The sequence below is a fragment of the Lissotriton vulgaris genome, chromosome 2_1 (genome assembly GCF_964263255.1).
Source record: "Lissotriton vulgaris chromosome 2_1, aLisVul1.2, whole genome shotgun sequence".
Taxonomy (NCBI): domain Eukaryota; kingdom Metazoa; phylum Chordata; class Amphibia; order Caudata; family Salamandridae; genus Lissotriton; species Lissotriton vulgaris.
The window spans coordinates 772,204,027-772,224,826 of record NC_141687.1 but is presented as its reverse complement, the minus strand read 5'-3'; the positions used below and the strand labels follow the sequence as shown (position 1 = coordinate 772,224,826).

General features: G+C 46.0%; 1 protein-coding gene across 7 annotated transcripts in view; it reads left to right on the top strand.

Annotated features, from left to right (window-relative positions):
• TLK1 (tousled like kinase 1) overlaps positions 1-20,800 on the top strand; it is an 877,117-nt gene that overhangs the window by 649,594 nt on the left and 206,723 nt on the right. For all 7 annotated transcript variants that reach the window (XM_086956115.1, XM_086956118.1, XM_086956116.1 and 4 more), the window contains 2 exons: positions 8,431-8,522; positions 8,597-8,686. In XM_086956115.1, the coding sequence (XP_086812241.1) occupies positions 8,431-8,522; positions 8,597-8,686 (182 nt within the window). The remainder of the gene's footprint in view (positions 1-8,430; positions 8,523-8,596; positions 8,687-20,800) is intronic.

Genomic DNA, 20,800 nt, shown 5'->3' with positions numbered 1-20,800 from the left:
CACAAAGTTCTCTCAAGTAAAGGCCCACCCAGCATCAGCTCCATTATTCAACCTTATTGCTCTATAAGGTCTTTACGGTCAGATAATAAACAATTGGCGGCAGTTCCAAAAATAAGAAAAACACAAAGCGGAGGCAGTTGCTTTTTGTACAATGCCGCTAAACTACAGAATCTTCTGCGTCTTGGTATCCCTCTCAAGCCTAACTACCCGACATTTCGAAAGCAACTTAAAACTTACCTGTTCCGGTAACTCTGCCCGTGGTTGAAGCAGCACCGCTACTAGCGCTGGGATGCCAGGTAGCTATGCGCTCTAGAAATGCCTCTTCATTCATTCATTCATTCATAAAGGCTAAATTAATACATTGACTCAGAGATAGTCTAATTAGTTTCGTTCATGGACTTTCCTTCTCCTGTTTTCTTCAAACATAATGTAATCTCAGTGAGCATATTATTTCGCACAGTCACGCTGGGTGCACGCTACTGTGGCAAGCTGGCAGTTAGGTGGGCGTAGTAAAGTAAAATATGCAAATGCAAGAAAAGCACACAGTTGAGGATATTGCACCTTTTCATGGAATTGAAAGATAGAGTGGAAGAAGGAGATGAGTCTTAAATTGTTTTATTTTCTCTTTTCCCTGTGGTCATCATTCCTTTCAGCTTGAATTCATTGCTTTGAGTTTTTATTGTTCAACTCTACCTTTTACCACTCCACTCCTTTTGGGTGACAGCTTCTCTGTGTAGGTTTGTGAGTCCCCTCTGAGCTTTCTCATTAGTCAATTTCACGCTTCTCTACAAATTTTCAGATTTAGCTGGAAGCCAAATTAAGTGCTGTCTTTAAAAGATTGTTACTGTAGACATGTGACGAACCCTTTAAGTAGTGATGGGGAAGATCTTTCAGAGAAGTGGTTTGGCGACCGGGCATGAGAGCCTGCTTAGTGATGACTTTGTAGCCTTTTGTGATTCTAATGTGAGATGATGAGGATAACCTTAAGCTTGCTATGGCTGGCTAAGGGTCTTTATTTTTAAGGCAGTGTGATGTATTTAACACACCACAGAAGAAAAGTAGTGCTGTTTACTGAATTTAAAAATAAATTAATGTTGATGAGGGTGTAAAGTGAAACTCGTTTTTGAGGCTGTTCCTCAGTAGCGATGAGAGGAAAATGCGTTGTTACCCTGTGTGTGGTCTAATTGCAGACTTTGGTGCACAAATGATGGCGCCCCATATTGCGGAGAGCTTCACGGAACAGTAAGTTACACAGCATTTGGCTCTGATATCATCAGAAGTGGTGGCATCAAACTGGAATTACCTGACTGAAAGTAGCAACGATGTTCGTGATAGTTCAGATCCAACCTCACGTTCCTGAAAAGAAATGTCACCTTAAGATAAACCTAAGATGACCTCTGAGAATTCTGAAGTGGCCTACTTTGTTATTTAGAGCACATTGGGTATCAGACAGTAGTTATTGGAGTAGGAGTTCTACCCGAATAATAATCGCAAAAGAGAACAAAAATGGTTTGGTTTGGTATTGTTAATCAGTTTTACGGATGGTGCATAATGCTGTAGAAGTTGGTCTGTACAGTGATTACACTATGTATTGGCACTGTCCTGCATTCACTTCATTATCCCCTTCTCTCTCTCTCATCCCACTGTTTACCTCTGCTCAGTCTGAGACATTGGGCACAATCCATCTTAGCTCAAACAGTCCTTCACTTATGTTTTTTACATGCTAGTTCCTGTAGGGATCCCTTCTGTTGTGAACTATCCCTCTTTGTTTTCTGTCTTTTACAGTTACCTGATCCTTCGGCAATAATCCGCTAAAGTTCCGATTCCCTCCCGGCCCCCCAATTTCTACTCTCCTCTCTTTTTTTCGATCTCCTCTCCAGTAGTATATCTTCTTATTTTGAAGAAAGTTGCTGCCGTTCTTTAGTCCATCAGTGGCTTTCGGCAGTGTATGCTGCGGTCCGCTCTGTCTTATTATCATTCGTCATTGAGTGTTCCCTTGCTCGTACAAGGAAGGAAGAGAAATGCCCTCCTCTATCGTGCTTTATCTCTAAAAATATTTGTCTGGAAGTGCCTCTGCTCTTTAATATATTTACAACAAGGGGTGGTGAGGGACAGAGTCTCTGAATTAAGCAGAAAGCTCTCACCCAGTCAAGAGATCAGGGCTAGATCCAACACCGTTTTTTAGCTCACTGCACCATCCCAGTTTCAGAACCTGGCTGTATGCAAATTAGTCTGTTCCTGTCCCAGTGCATGATGGGAACAGGGCAAACCAAACTACAAAAGCCAATTCTTACACTGGGAAGGAAACAAGCTCCCGGGGACCGGTTTCTGGCATTACAGCCGTCTTCGGCCCGGTTTGCTTGAATCCTGATGGTGCAATGAGCAAGGGTCTCACATCTGAGAATACCCTTCCACGCTTAGGGTGGACAAAAATATTTACAACAAGGGGTGGTGATGGATCAAGCCCTGATCTTTGGACTGGGTAAGAGTGGTCTGTTTAACTCAGACACTCTGTTCATCACCACCCCCTTTTCTAAATCGTTTTTGGCCACTATAGGTGTGGCAGGGTATACTCAGACATGAGTCCCTTTCTCACTGCTCCATCAGGATTCAAGCAAGCCGGGCCGAAGAAGGCTGAAATGCCAGAAACCGGTCCCCGGTAGCTTGTCTCCTTTCTGGTGAAGAATTGGCTTGGTAGTTTAGTCTGCCCTTTTCCCATGATGCACTGGGCCAGGGACAGACTGATTTGCATATAGCCAGGTTCTGAGCTGGGATGGGGCAGTGAGATAAATAACGGTGATGGATCAAGCCCTGATCTTTGGACTGGGTAAGAGTGGTCTGTTTAACTCAGACACTCTGTTCATCACCACCCCCTTTTCTAAATCGTTTTTGGCCACTATAGGTGTGGCAGGGTATACTCAGACATGAGTCCCTTTCTCACTGCTCCATCAGGATTCAAGCAAGCCGGGCCGAAGAAGGCTGAAATGCCAGAAACCGGTCCCCGGTAGCTTGTCTCCTTTCTGGTGAAGAATTGGCTTGGTAGTTTAGTCTGCCCTGTTCCCATGATGCACTGGGCCAGGGACAGACTGATTTGCATATAGCCAGGTTCTGAGCTGGGATGGGGCAGTGAGATAAATAACGGTGATGGATCAAGCCCTGATCTTTGGACTGGGTAAGAGTGGTCTGTTTAACTCAGACACTCTGTTCATCACCACCCCCTTTTCTAAATCTGCTCTTTAATATGTCATCTCCTAACTTGTATTAGATTCTTCCTTTGTCTCTTCTGCACTATCCCAGCTTTCCTTTCGTTACCACTCTACTTTTTTTTCTCTCCTGCAGTTTTCACCCCTTCCCATTTGTCTTGCAGTCGCTCTGATCCATAGTTCAAAGAACTGCTTTTTCACAATATGCTTACCCATCCCCCCACGCACAAATTCTCTTCTCTAGCATCAGTTCCCTTTCTTCAGGAATATCTCTGGTCTCCCGTACTAGTTATCTCTTTTACACTCTCATGCAGTCTCTTTTCTTCCCAGTGGGAGACTTTCTGTCCCAAAGCAACTTTTTCCTGCATTGCCTTTGTCCCCTCTCCTCTATTGGCCTTGATTCACCCCACATGCAGCACTCTAAACCTCAAATAAATGTCCACTTCTCTCTCTCAAGTTGCCTCTGCCCGTTATTTTAAGAAGCCTGCCTCTGACATGCTTATTAGTTATTTTTGCACTGATTCTGTTGCCCCAGCTTGCTTAGTCTGAAGACCTTGCATTGACACTTTCTTCACAGGGCTCTAAGATTCATTGCAGTTGGTAACAGGCACCACATCCCTGACAGTAATGGTCTCATTTCCTTTCTGTATGTATTAATGATAAAGCACTGGGTGTATGTATGTATGTATGTATGTATACCACACTTGTAAAGCGCATGCTGTCACCCGACGGGCATCCTGGCGCTGAGATCTAACAGGTCCTGAAACACGGTCAAGAGAAGGATCAGAGAGTAGTTATCCTGACCTGGGGAATAAATGAGTTTTTAAGAGTTTTTTTAAAAGAAAGAAGGTCTCCCAAGCATCTGAGCGACAGTGGCAGATCGTTCCACAGTTTAGATGCCGTGAAACCAAACGAACGGCCACCCATTTGCTTTCTCCGAAACTTAGGGACAACCGCCAAATAGGCGGAAGCAGAGCGGAGAGCTCTTGCGGGGGTGTACCAGGTGAACATCTCCTGTAGGGGCAGCGGTCCAGTGCCATGCAGAGCCCGGAAGACCAAGCAGAGCGCCTTAAATTCGATCCGTTGAGGGATAGGGAGCCAATGTAAATCTCTGAGAGCTACATAGGAGGAATCAGAGCGGCGGCGGGAGAGTGCTAGCTTGGCCGCGAAATTCTGCACTCTTTGCAGCTTACCAATCGCCGTAACAGGTGCCCCCAGAAGTAGTGCGTTGCAGTAATCCAGTCTGCTTAAAATGATGCTGCGCACTACTTCTGGTCTGGCGTTGACAGGGAGCAGAGGAAGAATAGGCCCATACAAGTGGATACTGTTTTATCAATGAAACCGTCCAGTTGAAGACTCGGTTCCATTGTTACTCCCAAATTCCGAACCGAGGTGGCTACTGCCGCCGTGCCCTGAAAAGAGGGGGGCCAGAAATCCTGTGGCAAAGGACGAGAAACCCGGCCTGCTGAGCAGTGTAACACCTCTGTCTTAGTGCTGTTAAATTGCAGCGAGTTGTTGCTCAGCCATGTTGCCGTGGTGACCATGCAATGATGAAAGGTCTACAGGGACACCGCATTCTCCCCTTCAAAGGAGAAAATAAGCTGGGTGTCGTCAGCGTAATTGGTGACTGAAATGCCAAATGTTTTTATTAGCTTGATCAGGGGGTGGAGGTACAGATTGAAAAGAATGGGGCTGATGGCCGAGCCCTGGGGTACTCCCTGACCAACCCTTTTAACGATGGATTTATAGGGGGGCAGGGCAACCACCTGATGTCTATTGGCCAGGTATGAAACAAGCCAATCCCGGGCGATGCCTGTCACCCCAACCTCCTCCAATCTCCTGGTCAAGATGGCGTGGCTGACCGTATCAAACGGTGCCGACATGTCGAGCAGCACTAGGAAGGCTGCTCGTCCATAGTCTGCACGCGAACGAAGGTCGCTCAGGACAGTCAACAATGCTGTTTCGGTTCCATGCACTGGTCTGAAACCAAACTGCGCCGCATCCAGACACTCATTAACTTCCAAAAAACTGGACAGGTGTCTTGTGACCAGTTTTTCCAGGATCTTAATTGGAAAGGGAAGTAACGATATAGGTCTGTAGTTGGCGGGACAAAGGGGGTCCAATGATTCTTTCTTCAATAATGGAGAAACAACTGCTAGTTTCCAGCTGTCCGGGACCTGGGCAGAGCTGAGAGATTGGCAACAAATTGCATGGAGAGGAGGGTATAACTCTTCTCGGAAAGCTTTCCAGAGTTTGTGCGGGATTACATCAAGAGGGGACCCAGAAGATACACTATCCGCCAGGACACCAAACTCTGCAAAAGACGGGAGAGGGAAACTTTCCAGCCTGGCTTTCCCAGCCTCCAACTCCAATATAGGAGGAAAAGCAACCTCAGGTGTCATAGGATTTAGGTTGCTCAAAATGGTCGCGATCTTATCTTCAAAGGCCTTGGCCAAAGAGTCACATAATAGCTGAGAGGCTGGGATAGCGGTAGTAGCGCAGGCTGGTCGTGACAGCTCGTTGACAATTTTAAACAACGCTTGTGCTTTGTTTGAGGCTGACAATAAAGTTTCCTCCAAATACTTCGCTTTAGCACACTTGATCTGTGCTTTGTATGCTGTCAGTTTCTGTTTGAAGAGAATTTTATCCGATGGTAGGTAGTGCCTCCTCCATCTCCGCTCCGCCTGTTTGCACTGCTGTTTAAGATGAAGAAGTTCCCTCGAGAACCATGGCATGGCGGTTTTTGTTCTATCACGCGTTTTTCTTAGCGGAGCTAGCCTGTCCAAGGTGGTCTTAATTTGCTGGGTGAGCGCATTAAAGCTTTCATCCACATTGTCTGCCAGCTGAAAGGCTTTAGCAAGCAACTTTCGGAGGGTTGTGCCTCTCAGAAGCCTAGACCATTGCCTCCCTATCCTGGCCATTCCCATGTTACTAGTTATGGAGCAGCCCGTTGGGAGAACCACCGAAAAGAGGACAAGGGCGTGATCCGTCCAGCACTGCGGGAGAATACTGCTAACCTTCACCTGACCAGCATCGGCAAATACCAAATCCAGAACATGACCCATCTGATGAGTTTTAGAAAGAACCAGCTGCTCTAGTTTGATATTACTACATGCCTGTGTAAGATATGTAAAGGCTGAGTCTGTTGGTCCGTCTGGCCACATATTAAAATCCCCCAATACCATTAATCTGGCATGAGAGCTCGAAAGATCATATATTAGATCAGTAAGATCGGACACAGCCGAAGTAACGCCAGCCGGAGGTCGATAGCACAGGAGACCGGTTAGTAGTACCCCACCCTGTCCCTTCAGAGAAAATCCCATCAGTTCATAATCCTTGATTTGCGGGATTTCTAGCAGAGAGAAGTCCAGTGAGTCCCTATAAATCAGTCCTACACCTCCTCCTCTAGCCCCAACACGAGGGTTATGTCTGATCTTGTACCCTGGGGGGCAGGCTTGTCCCAATTCTAGGCCGCTGTCTGTCCTTGTCCATGTCTCGGTCATGAATAGGACGTCTAACTCATGTTGTTCTACGAGTAGCGCTATCTCTGTATAATGTCTGCATAACGATCTCACGTTCAGCAGGCCGCAGACCAAGGGATTGAGACTACCGGTAGTAACAGAAAGAGGGGTGGCTCCTGAGACAACGAGGGGGAGGGCTGGTAGCTTTTCATTGGTAAGAGTTGGGGGAGTGAGGGGGACCGAGGCAGCATTACCAGCGCGTCCTGTGCTCGAACGGGCGCAAACGGGCTTACCTCTGGCGCGCCTACGACACGCCCGCTGCGCGCCAACGCTGCGCGCTGGGTCCTCCATGGATATTTATCACCGTAGAGCGCGGGAGACCGCCTATGCGATCGTCTAGCCCGCCTACCAAGATGGCGCCTAGTTACCGGCCCACTTTCCTAGCCCACTCACCCAAGATGGCGGCTAGCGCCGCGATGTCTGCCTCCCGAGCCTCCGAGTAGCCCCACTGACTAAATCCCACAAATGTGGGTGGGTTTTCCACAAATTATTGTGCAAGTGAGCCTCTCTAATATTTCCCCACCAAACACAGGCGCGTCTGCGCAAATTACAGCACTAGCGCGAAGCGTATTACAAGCCAGGTAATGACGATTTAAAATTGAAATAAAGATAAAGTTTTAAAATATTAGCAGAAGCGGTAGCGTGCAGGGTCTATAAGATCTAACCTGCTGAAGTGAAGGCTCACCTTAAATGTCAAGATGCGATGCAAAGCGCGGGAGACCGCCTATGCGATCGTCTAGCCCGCCTACCAAGATGGCGCCTAGTTACCGGCCCACTTTCCTAGCCCACTCACCCAAGATGGCGGCTAGCGCCGCGATGTCTGCCTCCCGAGCCTCCGAGTAGCCCCACTGACTAAATCCCACAAATGTGGGTGGGTTTTCCACAAATTATTGTGCAAGTGAGCCTCTCTAATATTTCCCCACCAAACACAGGCGCGTCTGCGCAAATTACAGCACTAGCGCGAAGCGTAATTACAAGCCAGGTAATGACGATTTAAAATTGAAATAAAGATAAAGTTTTAAAATATTAGCAGAAGTGGTAGCGTGCAGGGTCTATAAGATCACTGGGTGTGACTGGTGAATTGAACACAGGAGCAGTGGTCGTGTCAAGCATTGTTTGCACACACTTTTTAATTTTTCAAAGGCATAAAAAGGATGGTACACATGAGAAGGTTGAGGGGACTTCTGTCCGAGGTGGCTACAATTGTTTTCTTTTTTATTAATAACTGTGATTTTAAATTAGATTATTTGTTTGCCGCAATGCTTTCCCTCGGTCAATGCAAACATGTTTGAAATAAAGGGCCACACAAAGTAAACACAATTATTTATAATTGTTTGTTTAAAGCTTTTTTGCCCCTTCTGCTTGCAGCTTTTACTCTCCTGGCCTCAATGGGTGTCCAGTGCCGACACAAGTACTCGTCATTCTCTTAGTATCACAGTTTAGGGCATCTGTAAATGCAGTTTCCAGTCTCACTAGTTGGATGTTTTGCCTTGTTGGTGGTCACTTGGCATCGCAGTGTAGTGCAACTGTAAAAAATCATTTCTCAGTCTTTCTCAAGTTGACTTTTCTGGCATGTTGATAATGATCAACTCTATTGACTACTTCCAAGAGAAATTCGACTTGATAATTGTTTACCTTCTTTTTTCAATATATACATTCGCAAACCTTTATACCTATTAATATTCTCAAACATTCTTATTTTTTAGGCTTTCGATCTTTATGAACAAAGATATGCTGCAGTAAAGATCCACCAGTTAAACAAGAGTTGGAGAGACGAGAAGAAGGAAAACTATCACAAGTAAATATATTTATAGATTTCGTATTTCATGCAGGTTCTGTTGATCTCAAATAAATTGTGATCTCTTTGTTTAGGCATGCCTGCAGAGAATATAGGATACACAAAGAACTGGATCATCCACGGATAGTTAAACTGTATGATTATTTTTCCCTGGATACCGATACGTAAGTTTACAACTGATCTGTTTAAACAGCAAATCATTAAGTTTGTAAATGATTGCTTATGGCTTTCTTCTGTTACTCTTAAATTTTAGTTTCGCCATGCTTCATACCATAATTGGATATTTCCATGACCAGATTTTGATTTTGCGATGTAGATAACATGACAGACTTCTCTGTCGGAGTGTTGTTAAAACGTTTACATTTTTGGCAACATTTAACTTATTGTGTCTCAACATTTTCATCTCTGAAGTAACCTAAGTGCAGATTAAAAGTGGACTTGGAGTCCGGGGACTGCAAACATTTTACAACATGTCCATTTCTCTCAAGAGGGCAGATGTTAACGGACCACAGACTCCAGATCACTTTGTTTTTGGAAGCCATATTCTAAGGTTATGATTGTGTACATACTTGTAGACCACTGTGGCAGAATCAGACTATCCCTTGTCAGCACACATCATTTGCCATAAGTTTCTTTGTTTGCTAAAGTTGTATGCCATAATGAAGAACCCTTTTCCCCCTCCAACAAAAAACTTATGAAGCATTCCATAATGTAGGCCCAAATTGTTTACATAACAGATTTGCCTGGTGTACTCCATCAAGGAAACTTGGATCATCTGCAGGCAAGTTTTAGGTGGTGCCTAGGAGTAAACAAGCCTCATGGGGAGGTAGAAGTTTAATTCTGGGAATGGCTAAACGGGAACTCTCTCCCCATAATGCTAAAGAATAGCCCTGATCTCTTGTCTTTCAGGAAACCACTTAAAACCTGGCTTTTCTGTAACTAGGTTTCTACAATATTGGATATTTCATAGATTCACATGCTTGAATCAACGGGAATGATTCAAGCATGTGAATCTATGAAGGATGCCAATACTGGAGAACGGCAGTTACAAGTAAGTAACGTATTTTCTTAGCAGCTCCTCCTCCTAAAGACCGCAGCAGCGCAAAGACTCCTTAGGGTATTCGAGAGCTCTACAAAACCAAAAAGCAAATCATAAAACTTTTAAATTAATTTCTCTGTAATGCCATCTTTGTCATTGTTAATAATCATAAAATGTATCTTCCATGTGTGATATCCTATAAACGCTTAGTTCTAAGAGAACGCTATTTAATTTCCCATCTTATGGCTAAAGAATCTTCCTCGCTTTTTAAAAAGCAGTTAGAATTAAAACAAATTGTGAACCTTGTATGGGTAATTAATGCACTCAAATGCCCATGTTGACTTTCGCTAGTCATTCTGTTTCTTACATGTCTTCCGGGAATTAGGGCAGCATGAAAGAGCGGTCTGTTAAATCTTGTAAATTAAAATAAAGTTTGAAGTTTAAAAATAATGTATCTTGTTCCTGAGAGTGTTTATTTAAAGTTTCTATTAATGCAATTACCTGAGTGGGTGGCATAGAACTTGCAAAGTGACTCCTTTTGGGGTTGATAGCCTCAGTTTTTCATTTATGTGGGTTGGCTCACCTGCTGATCATTTTGAACTCCAGCTCTAGGACTCTTCTATCCAGTTCCTAGTGTGTATGCTCTGCCCACTCAAACATGTTAAAATTGGCTTAAAACCTGAGAGGGTTAATTTAACGTTCCTATCAGGTAATAGTGTTTTGTGCAGAAATAAACCTGTGGCATGGAAAATTAAATACTACTTGTAGTCTGCCACATCTATTGTGCCATCCATGATAGTGGCAGTGAAAACATGGTTTCAGGCCTTCCCAGTGAGGCCGGGCGGCAGGAGCAGCAGCTTGAACCTTACTACTAAGATCTTTCAAAATCACCCTTTTGATGGGTAGGAAAACCTGATGTTCGAGGCATGTGGGCTGCTGAATTCATATCTGTGCATAGATCGCTGCCTAGTGTTGGGTCCGGATGATTGCACTTTGTTGTCTTGGAAGAGTCTTCGAAGTATCACGAGATAGGTGACTCCTCCCCTGGACTACATTGCGCATGGGCATCTTCTCCATCCTCAGATTGTTTTTTTCCGCCATTGGGTTCGGATGCTAACTCCTATACTCCAACTTCGAAATCGAAAACCAAACTTTTCTAAAGGCCTTCGACTTCGATGGTATTGTTCTTGTTCGGTACCTCTCTACTCGATCCAACCTTCCATCTCTAATTGGTCGTCGACGTGGGCCGCTGGGCCTTTTCGACGCCACGTGAGTCGACCGTCGATGGAAAAAGCCAGTTTAAAAGGTGCCCACAATGCCACTCCAAATTCCCACATACTGATAAACACTCAGTATGCAACAAGGACCTTTCCCCAGACCATAGGGAAGAAACCTGCCCAGCCTGCGCCCAGTTTCGATCCAAGAAAACTATTCGAAACCGACGGGCTTCTAGGCAAGAAATGCAGCGACAGGCACCGGAACCGGACAACATCTTCGATGATGACCAGGATCTCCAAGAAGCTCCAGACTCGGACCATGAAATCGTCACCGTCGAGGACTACTCTGACTCCGATGACGAGATCCCACCGGGGCAAATCGGGAGTACCCTGCCCCGACACCAATTAGCCCGTTACCAAAGGCTCCGGTCGAGGCATCGCCAAAAGGCCTTAGCCAAGATCATAAAAAAGTTTCGCCCGCCATCCAGCTTGGCTCCGAAACTGAAACCTTCAGAGACCCCAGGGCCCAGTAACATCGTCCCGAAGAAGGTTCCAGAGCCAAAGAAGGTCGTCGACCCGAAGGACGTCGATCGAAAAAGGCCGTACAGCCAAAGAGCGTTGAGCCAAAGAAGACTGTCGACCCCAAAAAGGCCGTTCAGCCGAAAACTGTCGACCCTAAAAAAGTAGTCGAACCGAACAAAGGCACACAGCCGAAGGGCGCCGAACCAAAAAAGGTCGTCGACCCAAACAATCCTACTGTTCCGAAATCCATCGACCCGGCACACGAGGCCGCACCGAAGCCCGTAGCAAGGCCGGAAAAACCTATTGACCCAAAGATAACTGCTCCAAAGACACCAGTCGATCCAAAAAAGAACATAGACTCTGAAAAAGACGCTCCTCCAAAGAAGCCTACGGAGCACAAAAAATGAGTCGAAACGAAAGTTCCGCCGACCCGAAAACACCCATCGACCCGAAAAAAGGGCCCGAGCCGAAAAAGTTCGACAAAACACCAAAAGTCGTCCACAAACAAGGTGTTACTGACCCAAAAAAGCCTAGCACTCAACCCAGGACTGTGGAGGAAGAACTATTCCACCAAGATCCATCAGATGACCAGGCAAAGATATATATTAATCCAGAGACTGCTAAAGTTACCATCCTGCATAGGAAAAAGAGGCCTTTATAATTTGAACCTCATTCCCCTATTCCACTGAAGACAAAGGACTTTGGGACTTCTCCCTCAAGACCCTTCATCCCTTTTCAACCTATTATGCCTACTACACCTTTTGCTCCTTACTCTCCTCACCACGGGGACAATGAGGGGGACACAGGGGATGAGCCACAGCCTCTATAGGATTTCCCACAGGATCCTGAACCACAAGAGGAACATTGGGATGAGTCAACAGACCCTTACAACACCCATCCCATCCCTGATGTACCCACTTATCCTACCAAGCCGTCACCTACTGATGACACCGTAGTCTTCAATCAACTCATAGACAGGACAGCACAATTCCACAACGTGGACATGCATAATGACCCTTTGGAAGAAGACTTCTTATTTGACACATTCCCTATTGCAGAATAAAGTTCCAGACCACTTCCCATGTTAAAGGGAGTTCTAAAACATGCACCTGACATATTTAAGGATACAGCCAGGGCACGGGTAATCAATCCCAGAATAGAGAAAGTATAGGGCAGCTCCTACAGACCCCACTTACATCAAAGGGCAGTTGCAACTAGACTAACTGGTGGTGGCTAATGCACGTAAAAGAGCCAACTCCCAGACAACAGGGGAAGCCCCTCCCCCTGACAAAGAGTCAAAAATACTAGAGGCATCAGGCAAAAGGGTAGCAGCACAAGCCTCCAACTCATGGAGGATTGCTAATACACAAGCCCTACTGGCTCGTTACGACAGGGCGCACTATGATCAGCTCGAAAGCCTAATGCAACACCTACCTGAGTCTTTTAAAGCACAAGCTAATGATCCCATACAAGAGGGAAAATTCATATCATACGCCTCCATCAAATGTGCACTTGACGCAGCAGACACCGCAGCTAGGTCAATTAACACTAGCGTCTTACTACGCAGACATGCATGGCTGCGTATTTCCGGGTTTAAGAATGAGGTGCAGTCCACCATTCTTAACCAACCTGTCAATCAGGACTTTCTATTTGGCCCTGCTGTCGACACCATTTTGGATAAAATGAAAAGACATAGAAACCGCAAAATCAATGGGTGCATTGCAATTTCTGCAACATAGGGGCTCCTTTCGACGCTCCTCATACAGAGCAAATACACGAGGAGATACCTTGCAAACATCTGCCTCATACAAAAGTAACACACAGGGTTCCTTCAACAAGAACACAACCAGAGGAGGTTACAGAGGTAACAATAATAAGGGAAGAGGATGTGGAGGCAATACCACCAGAGCCTCCACTGCCACAAAACAGTGACTTTATTACCCTACCTCCAGACCACTTAACACCGGTCGGAGGCAGACTACAACAGTTCCTACCTGTCTGGCACACAATTACCACGGACAGGTGGGTGAGAGAAATTATCCAGTCTGGTATTGCCTAGAACTGACTTCTACACCACCAAACATACCACCCAGACATCGTCCTATGTCCACGGAACACATCACCCTGCTACAACAAGAGGTGAAATGCATGCTGGAAAAGGGGGCCATAGAGCAAGTCCCTTTCCACCAACAAGGGACAGAAGTATACTCCCTATACTTCCTTATTCCAAAGAAAGACGGTTCCCTCAGACCAATATTGGACCTCAGACCCCTAAACCAATATATACTATCGGAGCACTTCCATGTGATCACACTACAACAAGTGCTCCCGTTGCTACAGCAAGGAGATTTCCTAGCAACGCTGGACCTCAAAGATGCGTATTTCCACATACCCATCCATCCAGCCCACAGAAAATACCTCAGGTTCACAATAGAAGGTCAACACTACCAATTCAAGGTTTTGCCCTTCGGGTTACCACGGCTCCAGGAGTGTTTACAAAATGCTTAGCGACAGTGGCAGAACATCTCAGGAGGCAACACGTCCATGTGTACCCTTACCTGGACGATTTGCTAATACAAGCAAAATCGTACCAAGAGTGTGCAGCAAACACGTCTCAAACAATTCAAGTTGCTACACAGCCTAGGTTTTTCAATCAACTACACAAAATCGCATCTGCAACCATCCCACATACAGCAATACCAGGGAGCCACTATAAACACCTCAGTAGCGAAGGCATATCCAAACTCAGCAAGGATAGCCAGTATGCAGATACTCATTCGCAAATTCCTGCCACAACACTCTCTACCAGCTTGAGTCTTTATGCAGCTCATAGGCATGATGGCCTCCTGCATATTCATTGTCCCCAATGCCAGACTTCAAATGCGCCCATTACAGGAATGCCTAGCACAACTAAAAAACCTAGTGTTAATAGACAGTCGCGCTCACAACTCTCTGCAGTGGTGGAACCCACAAAACCTTTCCAAGGGGCGACTGTTCCAAGAGCCGGTTCCACAACTAGTACTAATAGCGGACGCATCACTGACAGGCTGGGCAGCCCATCTCCTTCAATACACAGTACAAGGGCTCTGGACAACCAAACAGAAAAAGCTGCAAATCAAGCAACTAGAATGGCAAGTGATATTTCTAGACCTAAAAGCATTTAAAAAATACTTGTACAACAAGATGGTGTTGATCCGGACGGACAACATGACCCCAATGTACTATATCCAGAAACGGGGAGGAATGCACTCTCCACAGCTGTCCCATCTGGCGCAAAGCATATGGAAGTGGGCGATTCCAAAAAACATCTTTCTCCTAGCAGAACACCTTCCAGGGAAGGACAATCAGATTGCCCACCTGCTCAGCAGGCACAGCCAACAACTACACGAATGGGAGATTCACGCCCAAGTTCTCCAGCCATTCTTCAAAGAGTGGGGTCACCCAGAAATAGACCTGTTTGCCACAAAAGAAAACTCCAAATGCCAGTACTTTGCCGCCAGATTCCCACATCCGTTGTCACAGGGCAATGCGATATGGATGAACTTGTCAGGCAGATTTGCGTACGCTTTTCCCCCAGCACCGCTAATCCCGCTGGTGGCACGCAAACTATGGCAACACTCACTTATGCTGATCCTAGTTGCTCCCACATGGGCGAGACAACAGTGGTACACCACGTTCCTAGAACTTTCAGTAGTTCCTCATCAAAGACTGTGCCTTGCACCCCATCTTCTAACTCAGAACCATGGAGAAATCAGACACCCAGATCCCAATCAGATAAACCTAGCGATCTGGCTCCTGAGGTCTTAAAGTTTGGATATCTTAACTTGCCCCCAGATTGCATGAACATCATTAGGGAGGCAAGACGACCAACCACACGAGCTTGCTATGCAGCTAAATGGAAGAGATGTTATTTACTGCAACAATAACCAAATCAACCCTTTAAACGCTTCCATGCCAAAACATTATATGTTACCTGCTGCATCTACAAAGATGTAACTTGGCATACTCTTCGATACGACTACACCTCTCTGCTATAGCAGCATACCTTCAAAACAGGCAACACCTTTCACTGTTTAAAGTACCAGCAATCAAAGCCTTCATGGGGATCTGAAAAGGGTGATCCCCCCCCCCCCCCCAAGACACCCCCCTACCCCAGTCTGGAATCTAAATATAGTACTGACCAGACTTATGGGCCCTCCTTTCGAACCTCTACACTCATGTGAACTACATTCTTAACGTGGAAGGTTGCATTCTTAGTTGCCATTACCTCACTCAGAAGAGTGAGCGAATTACAAGCACTAGCAATTCAAGAACCTTTCATGCAGGTACATGCCAACAGAGTGGTTCTTAGAACCAACCCTAAGTTCATGCCTACGGTTGTATCCAATTTCCATATCAACCAATCAATAGAACTGCCGGTTTTCTTTCAAAACCCACAGTCAGTAGCTGAAAGAGCCCTACACACATTAGATGTAAAAAGAGCTCTACTTTATTATGTGGACAGAACTAAATCATATAGGAAAACAAAACAACTATTTGTTGCTTTTGCACCACAACACAAAGGAAATCCTATTTCAAAGTCAGTAATAGCCAGATGGATAGTTAAATGCATTCAAATTTGTTATCAAAAGGCAAAACGCACTTTAACCGTCCCCCCAAGAGCACACTCTACAAGGAAAATGGGGGCATCCATGGCTTTCCTAGGAAATATTCCTCTTGAAGACATCTGTAAGGCAGCCACATGGACCACCATACACACTTTCACAAAACACTACTGTGTAGATGTGCACGCTAACCCGCAAGCTGCTGTAGGCCAGGCTGTCCTCAAAACTCTTTTCCAAACTGCTGCAGCTGGCACAGGTGCCACCGCTAGAGGAGATACTGCTATTCAGTCTATGCACAGATATGAATTCAGCAGTCCACATGCCTCGAACAGAATGTGCTACTTACCAGTATGCATCTGTTCTTGGCATGTAGGGCTGCTGAAATTCACATCCTCGCCCTCTTCCCCGGTGCCTGTCGCAGCTGCAGCATTATCTCTGGCATGGCCATCTCTTACTTTACTATCTCCATCTCTGCCACAATGGTGAAAACAATCTGAGGATGGAGAAGATGCCCATGCGCCCTGTAGTCCAGGGGAGGAGTCGCCTATCTCGTGATACTTCGACGACTCTTCCAAGACAAAGTGCAATCACCCGGACCCCACACTAGGCGGCGATCTATGCACAGATATGAATGTCAGCAGCCCTACATGCCAAGAACAGATGCATACTGGTAAGTAGCATATTCTGTTCGCGGCATATGAACTGCAGATTTTACACTTATGCATAGATCGCCATCTGGTGTTGGGCTCGGATGATTGCATGTTGTTTTTGTCTTAGAACAAGTCTTGAAGTCACAAGGCTGGCGACTCCTCCTTCGGTGGAAAGTGCGCATGGGCTTCGGCTCCATCGTTGGATTGTTTTGTTCCGCCATTGGGTTCGGATGTGACTTGCTGCGCTCCGGCTCGGAATCATTCTCGATATTCCTTCGATGCGCAACCACTCTTACCGACGGTATTGTCTTGATCGTGTGCCTTCGACGCGCACCCTCAACAACTTCCATTACTCGTCGACGCCTGCAAACCTCGACGCGGGCCGTTGGTCCTACCCACGCCGATCAAGACAGACGTCAATGGAACGGACTCCATTTAAAAAATGTCCACAGTGTGGTGCTAAATTTCCACACTTGAACCTCCATCCTGTCTGCAATCAGTGCCTCTCTCCTGAACATCGAGAGGACAATTGTGACGCCTGCATCTCATTTAAATAAAAAAAGACTATCCGGGATCGTCAACCTAGACGCCGCGACATGCAGCGAAGCACAGGCTCCGTTCCGGATATCTTCAACCCAGGTCCCGATAACCTTCCGGTGCCAGTAGTGATTCCGGCAAACGTCTCCGCCCAAGATGACATCACCCCGGCTGAAAGGGATGCGAGTACTGAAACCCTGGCCCCGATCAAGCCCACACCAATGGCATCGCTAACGCCTTCAGGCTCCGGTTTACACCGTACTAAGACTTCGAATGCCCCACCCCCGGGCCCGGACCGGAAGGCCAGACAAAAGCTATACGGCTCAAGCCAACCATCTGAGGAACCACCCTCGGCACCGAAAGCCCAGCCGTCCGAGTTGCCACGCCCTCTTCTGCCGGCACCGGCGAAGCACTTGGCGCCGAAATCTATAAAAGTCCCCTCTGCACCGAAGCACTCTGTTGAACATCGGCGCCAAAGCAACTCGATAAAGCATTGACGCCGAAGCAGGCGAATAAACCACCGGCACCGAAACACCCGGATAAAACCTCGGTCCCGAAGCAAACCAAAAAACCTTCGGCACCGAAGCACATGGAAAAGACTTTGGTACTATCAAAACACAAGACACCAAAAACTTTGGGACCAGGCAAAGCTGCCATACCGGGCACTGTCCCAAAACATCCAAAAGCAGCTCCCAAGGACAAATGAAGATTTTTTATTGGAAACTTTTGCCGAACCACAAAAATCTACTTGTGTCTTACCCATGCTACAATGTCTTCTCAGACATGCTCCTGAGGTGTTTAAAGACCCAGTAAGAGCTCGGGTTTGTAACCCCAGGGTTGATAAAAAAAAATACAAGGCAGCTCTCAGTGACCCTATCTACATTAAAGGCCAACTTCCCTTAGATTCATTAGTAGTAGCCAATGCACGAAAAAGGGCAAACTCACATGGGACACACCACCTCCTGACAAAGAATCTAAGTTATTAGACGCATCAGGTAAATGTATGGTGTCTCAGGCTGCTAATTCATGGAAAATAGCAAACACACAAGCCCTTCTAGCAAGATATGACAGGGTTCACTATGATGAGCTGGAGAAGCTCATTCAGCATCTGCCCCCAGATTTAAGGACAAAGCTGATGACCTTATACAGGAAGGCAAACTTATTACTAACACCTCAATCAAATGTGTACTAGACGCAGCAGACACTGGATCACGTGCTACAATTACTAGTGTTCTGCTACGTAGACACACCTGGCTTAGGGTGTCTGGCTTTAAGCAAGAGGTGCAAAATACAATCCTTAATCAACAATTTGATTTAGAGCTCCTTTTTGGACCTGCAGTTGATGCATCTTTAGAGAAAATTAAAAAAGACACAAACAGCAAGGTCTATTGGGGCCTTAGTCACCATCTGCCAGAGGCTCCTTTCGTCGCTCCTTTTATAGAGCAGGTACCAAAACCAACACTTCAGAGCACCCTACATCATCCTGTAAAAGTCCCAACCAGGGCTTACAATAGGGGAGGTTAGAGAGGTAACAACAATAAGGGTAGAGGCAGAGGTAAGAACACCCGCAACTCCCCTAACAATAAGCAGTGACTTCCTACATTTACCACCGATCATCCCACTCCTGACGTGGGACGCATCTCACAGTTCCTACCTGTCTGGAATTCCATCACAACAGACAGGTGGGTAAGACAAATTATCCAGTATGGTTATTGCCTGGAACTCACTTCTACACCCCCCAACATTCCTCCACCCCCAACATTCCTCCAAAACAGCGTCCAATATCATTAGACCATCTAACGCTGGTCAAACAAGAAGTCATGGCAATGTTACAAAAAATGCAATAGAGCCAGTTCCTATACTTCATCAGGGACAGGAGTCTACTCCCTTTGTTTCCTAATCCCAAAAAAGGACTACTCTCTTAAGGCCAATACTGGACCTCAGACCGCTAAACCTTTACATTCAATTAGACCACTTCCACATGGTCACTTTACAACAAGTGCTTCCACTACTGCAGCAAGGCGACTTTCTCTCCACTATAGATCTAAAAGACACCTATTTCCACATTCCAATACATCCCGCTCACAGGAAGTATCTCAGATTTGTGGTAGATGGTCAGCACTACCAGTTCAAGGTGCTCCCAGTTGGAGTCCCCACAATACCCAGGGTTTTCACCAAACATCTCGCAGTTGTTGCAGCCCATCTCAGAAGACAACAAATTCATGTCTTTCCCTACCTAGATGATTGGCTCATAAAAGCAAACTCCCAAAATAGCTGTGTTCAACACACACTTCAAACAATACAGTTGCTTCACAGTCTGTGATTCAGAGTAAATCTAGCCAAATCCCATCTCCAACTGTATACAATGCAACAATATCTAGGGGCAACAGTGAATACTCTCACAGCACTAGCATATCCCAATCAGGATAAATGCTATACAAACACTAGTTCAAAAATTTCAACCACAACACAAGCTACCAGCAAGAGTGTTCATGCAGCTAATAGGAATGTTGACATCATGCATCTTTCTTGTCCCTCATGCAAGACTGCAAATGCGCCCATTACAAGAATGTCTAGCACGTCAGTGGAACCAGGCTCAAGGTCAACAAACAGATCTGGTGTTGGTGGACGACCGCACCCATCACTCTCTGCAGTGGTGGACCACAAAAAACCTTGCCAAAGTATGGTCGTTCCTCAATCCACTTCCACAACTAGTGCTAACAACAGATACATCGCTCACCGGCTGGGGAGCGCATCTCCAAAACCATACCACTCAAGGGTTATGGACCTCTCCAAAAGCAATTCCACACTAACTACCTGGAATTGTTAGCAATCTCTCTAGCATAGGAGTAGTTTCAACCGCAACTCCTCAACAAAGCTGTCCTAATCCGTACAGACAACATGACAGCAATGTGTTACATACAAAAACAGGGGGGGGGGACACACTCTCTCCAGCTATCCCATCTAGCACAAAGCATCTGGAGCTGGGCCATTCCACGAAACCTATACCTCCTAGCAGAACATCTTCCAAGAGTACACAATCAAATAGCGGATCTGCTCAGTCGTCATACACAACAGATCCACAAATGGGAACTTCATCCTCAAGTTCTTCTTCCATTCGTTCTCATGTGGGGACAGCCAGACATAGATCGGTTCGCCCCACACCAAAACACAAAATGCCCAAACTTCGCATGCAGGTATTCACACCCATTGTCCAAAGGCAATGCGCTATGGATGAACTAGTCAGGCAAATTTGCTTACGCTTTTCCGCCTCTCCCACTCATTCCATTACTAGTGAGGAAGCTTCAACAGCATTCCCTTACAATGATCCTAGTTGCTCCAACATGGGCAAGGCAACCATGGTTCACAACTCTGTTGCAGCTATCAGTAGTACCACATCAAAAGCTGCACCTCTCTCTCCCAAGTTTCTCACTCAGAACCATGGAGAGATAAAACACCCAGATCCCAATCGGATCAACCTTGCGATCTGGCTCCTGAAATCCTAGAGTTTGGATACCCCATTCTTCCATCACAATGAATGAACGTTATCAAAGAAGCTAGACATCCTACAACAAGGCCATGCTATGCTGCAAAATGGAAAAGGTTTGTCATTTATTGTTCCCACAATAAAATTGACCCGTTGGATGCTTCCATTCAAAACATTGTCTGTTACCTTTTGCATCTACAACAATGTAACCTAGCGTATACA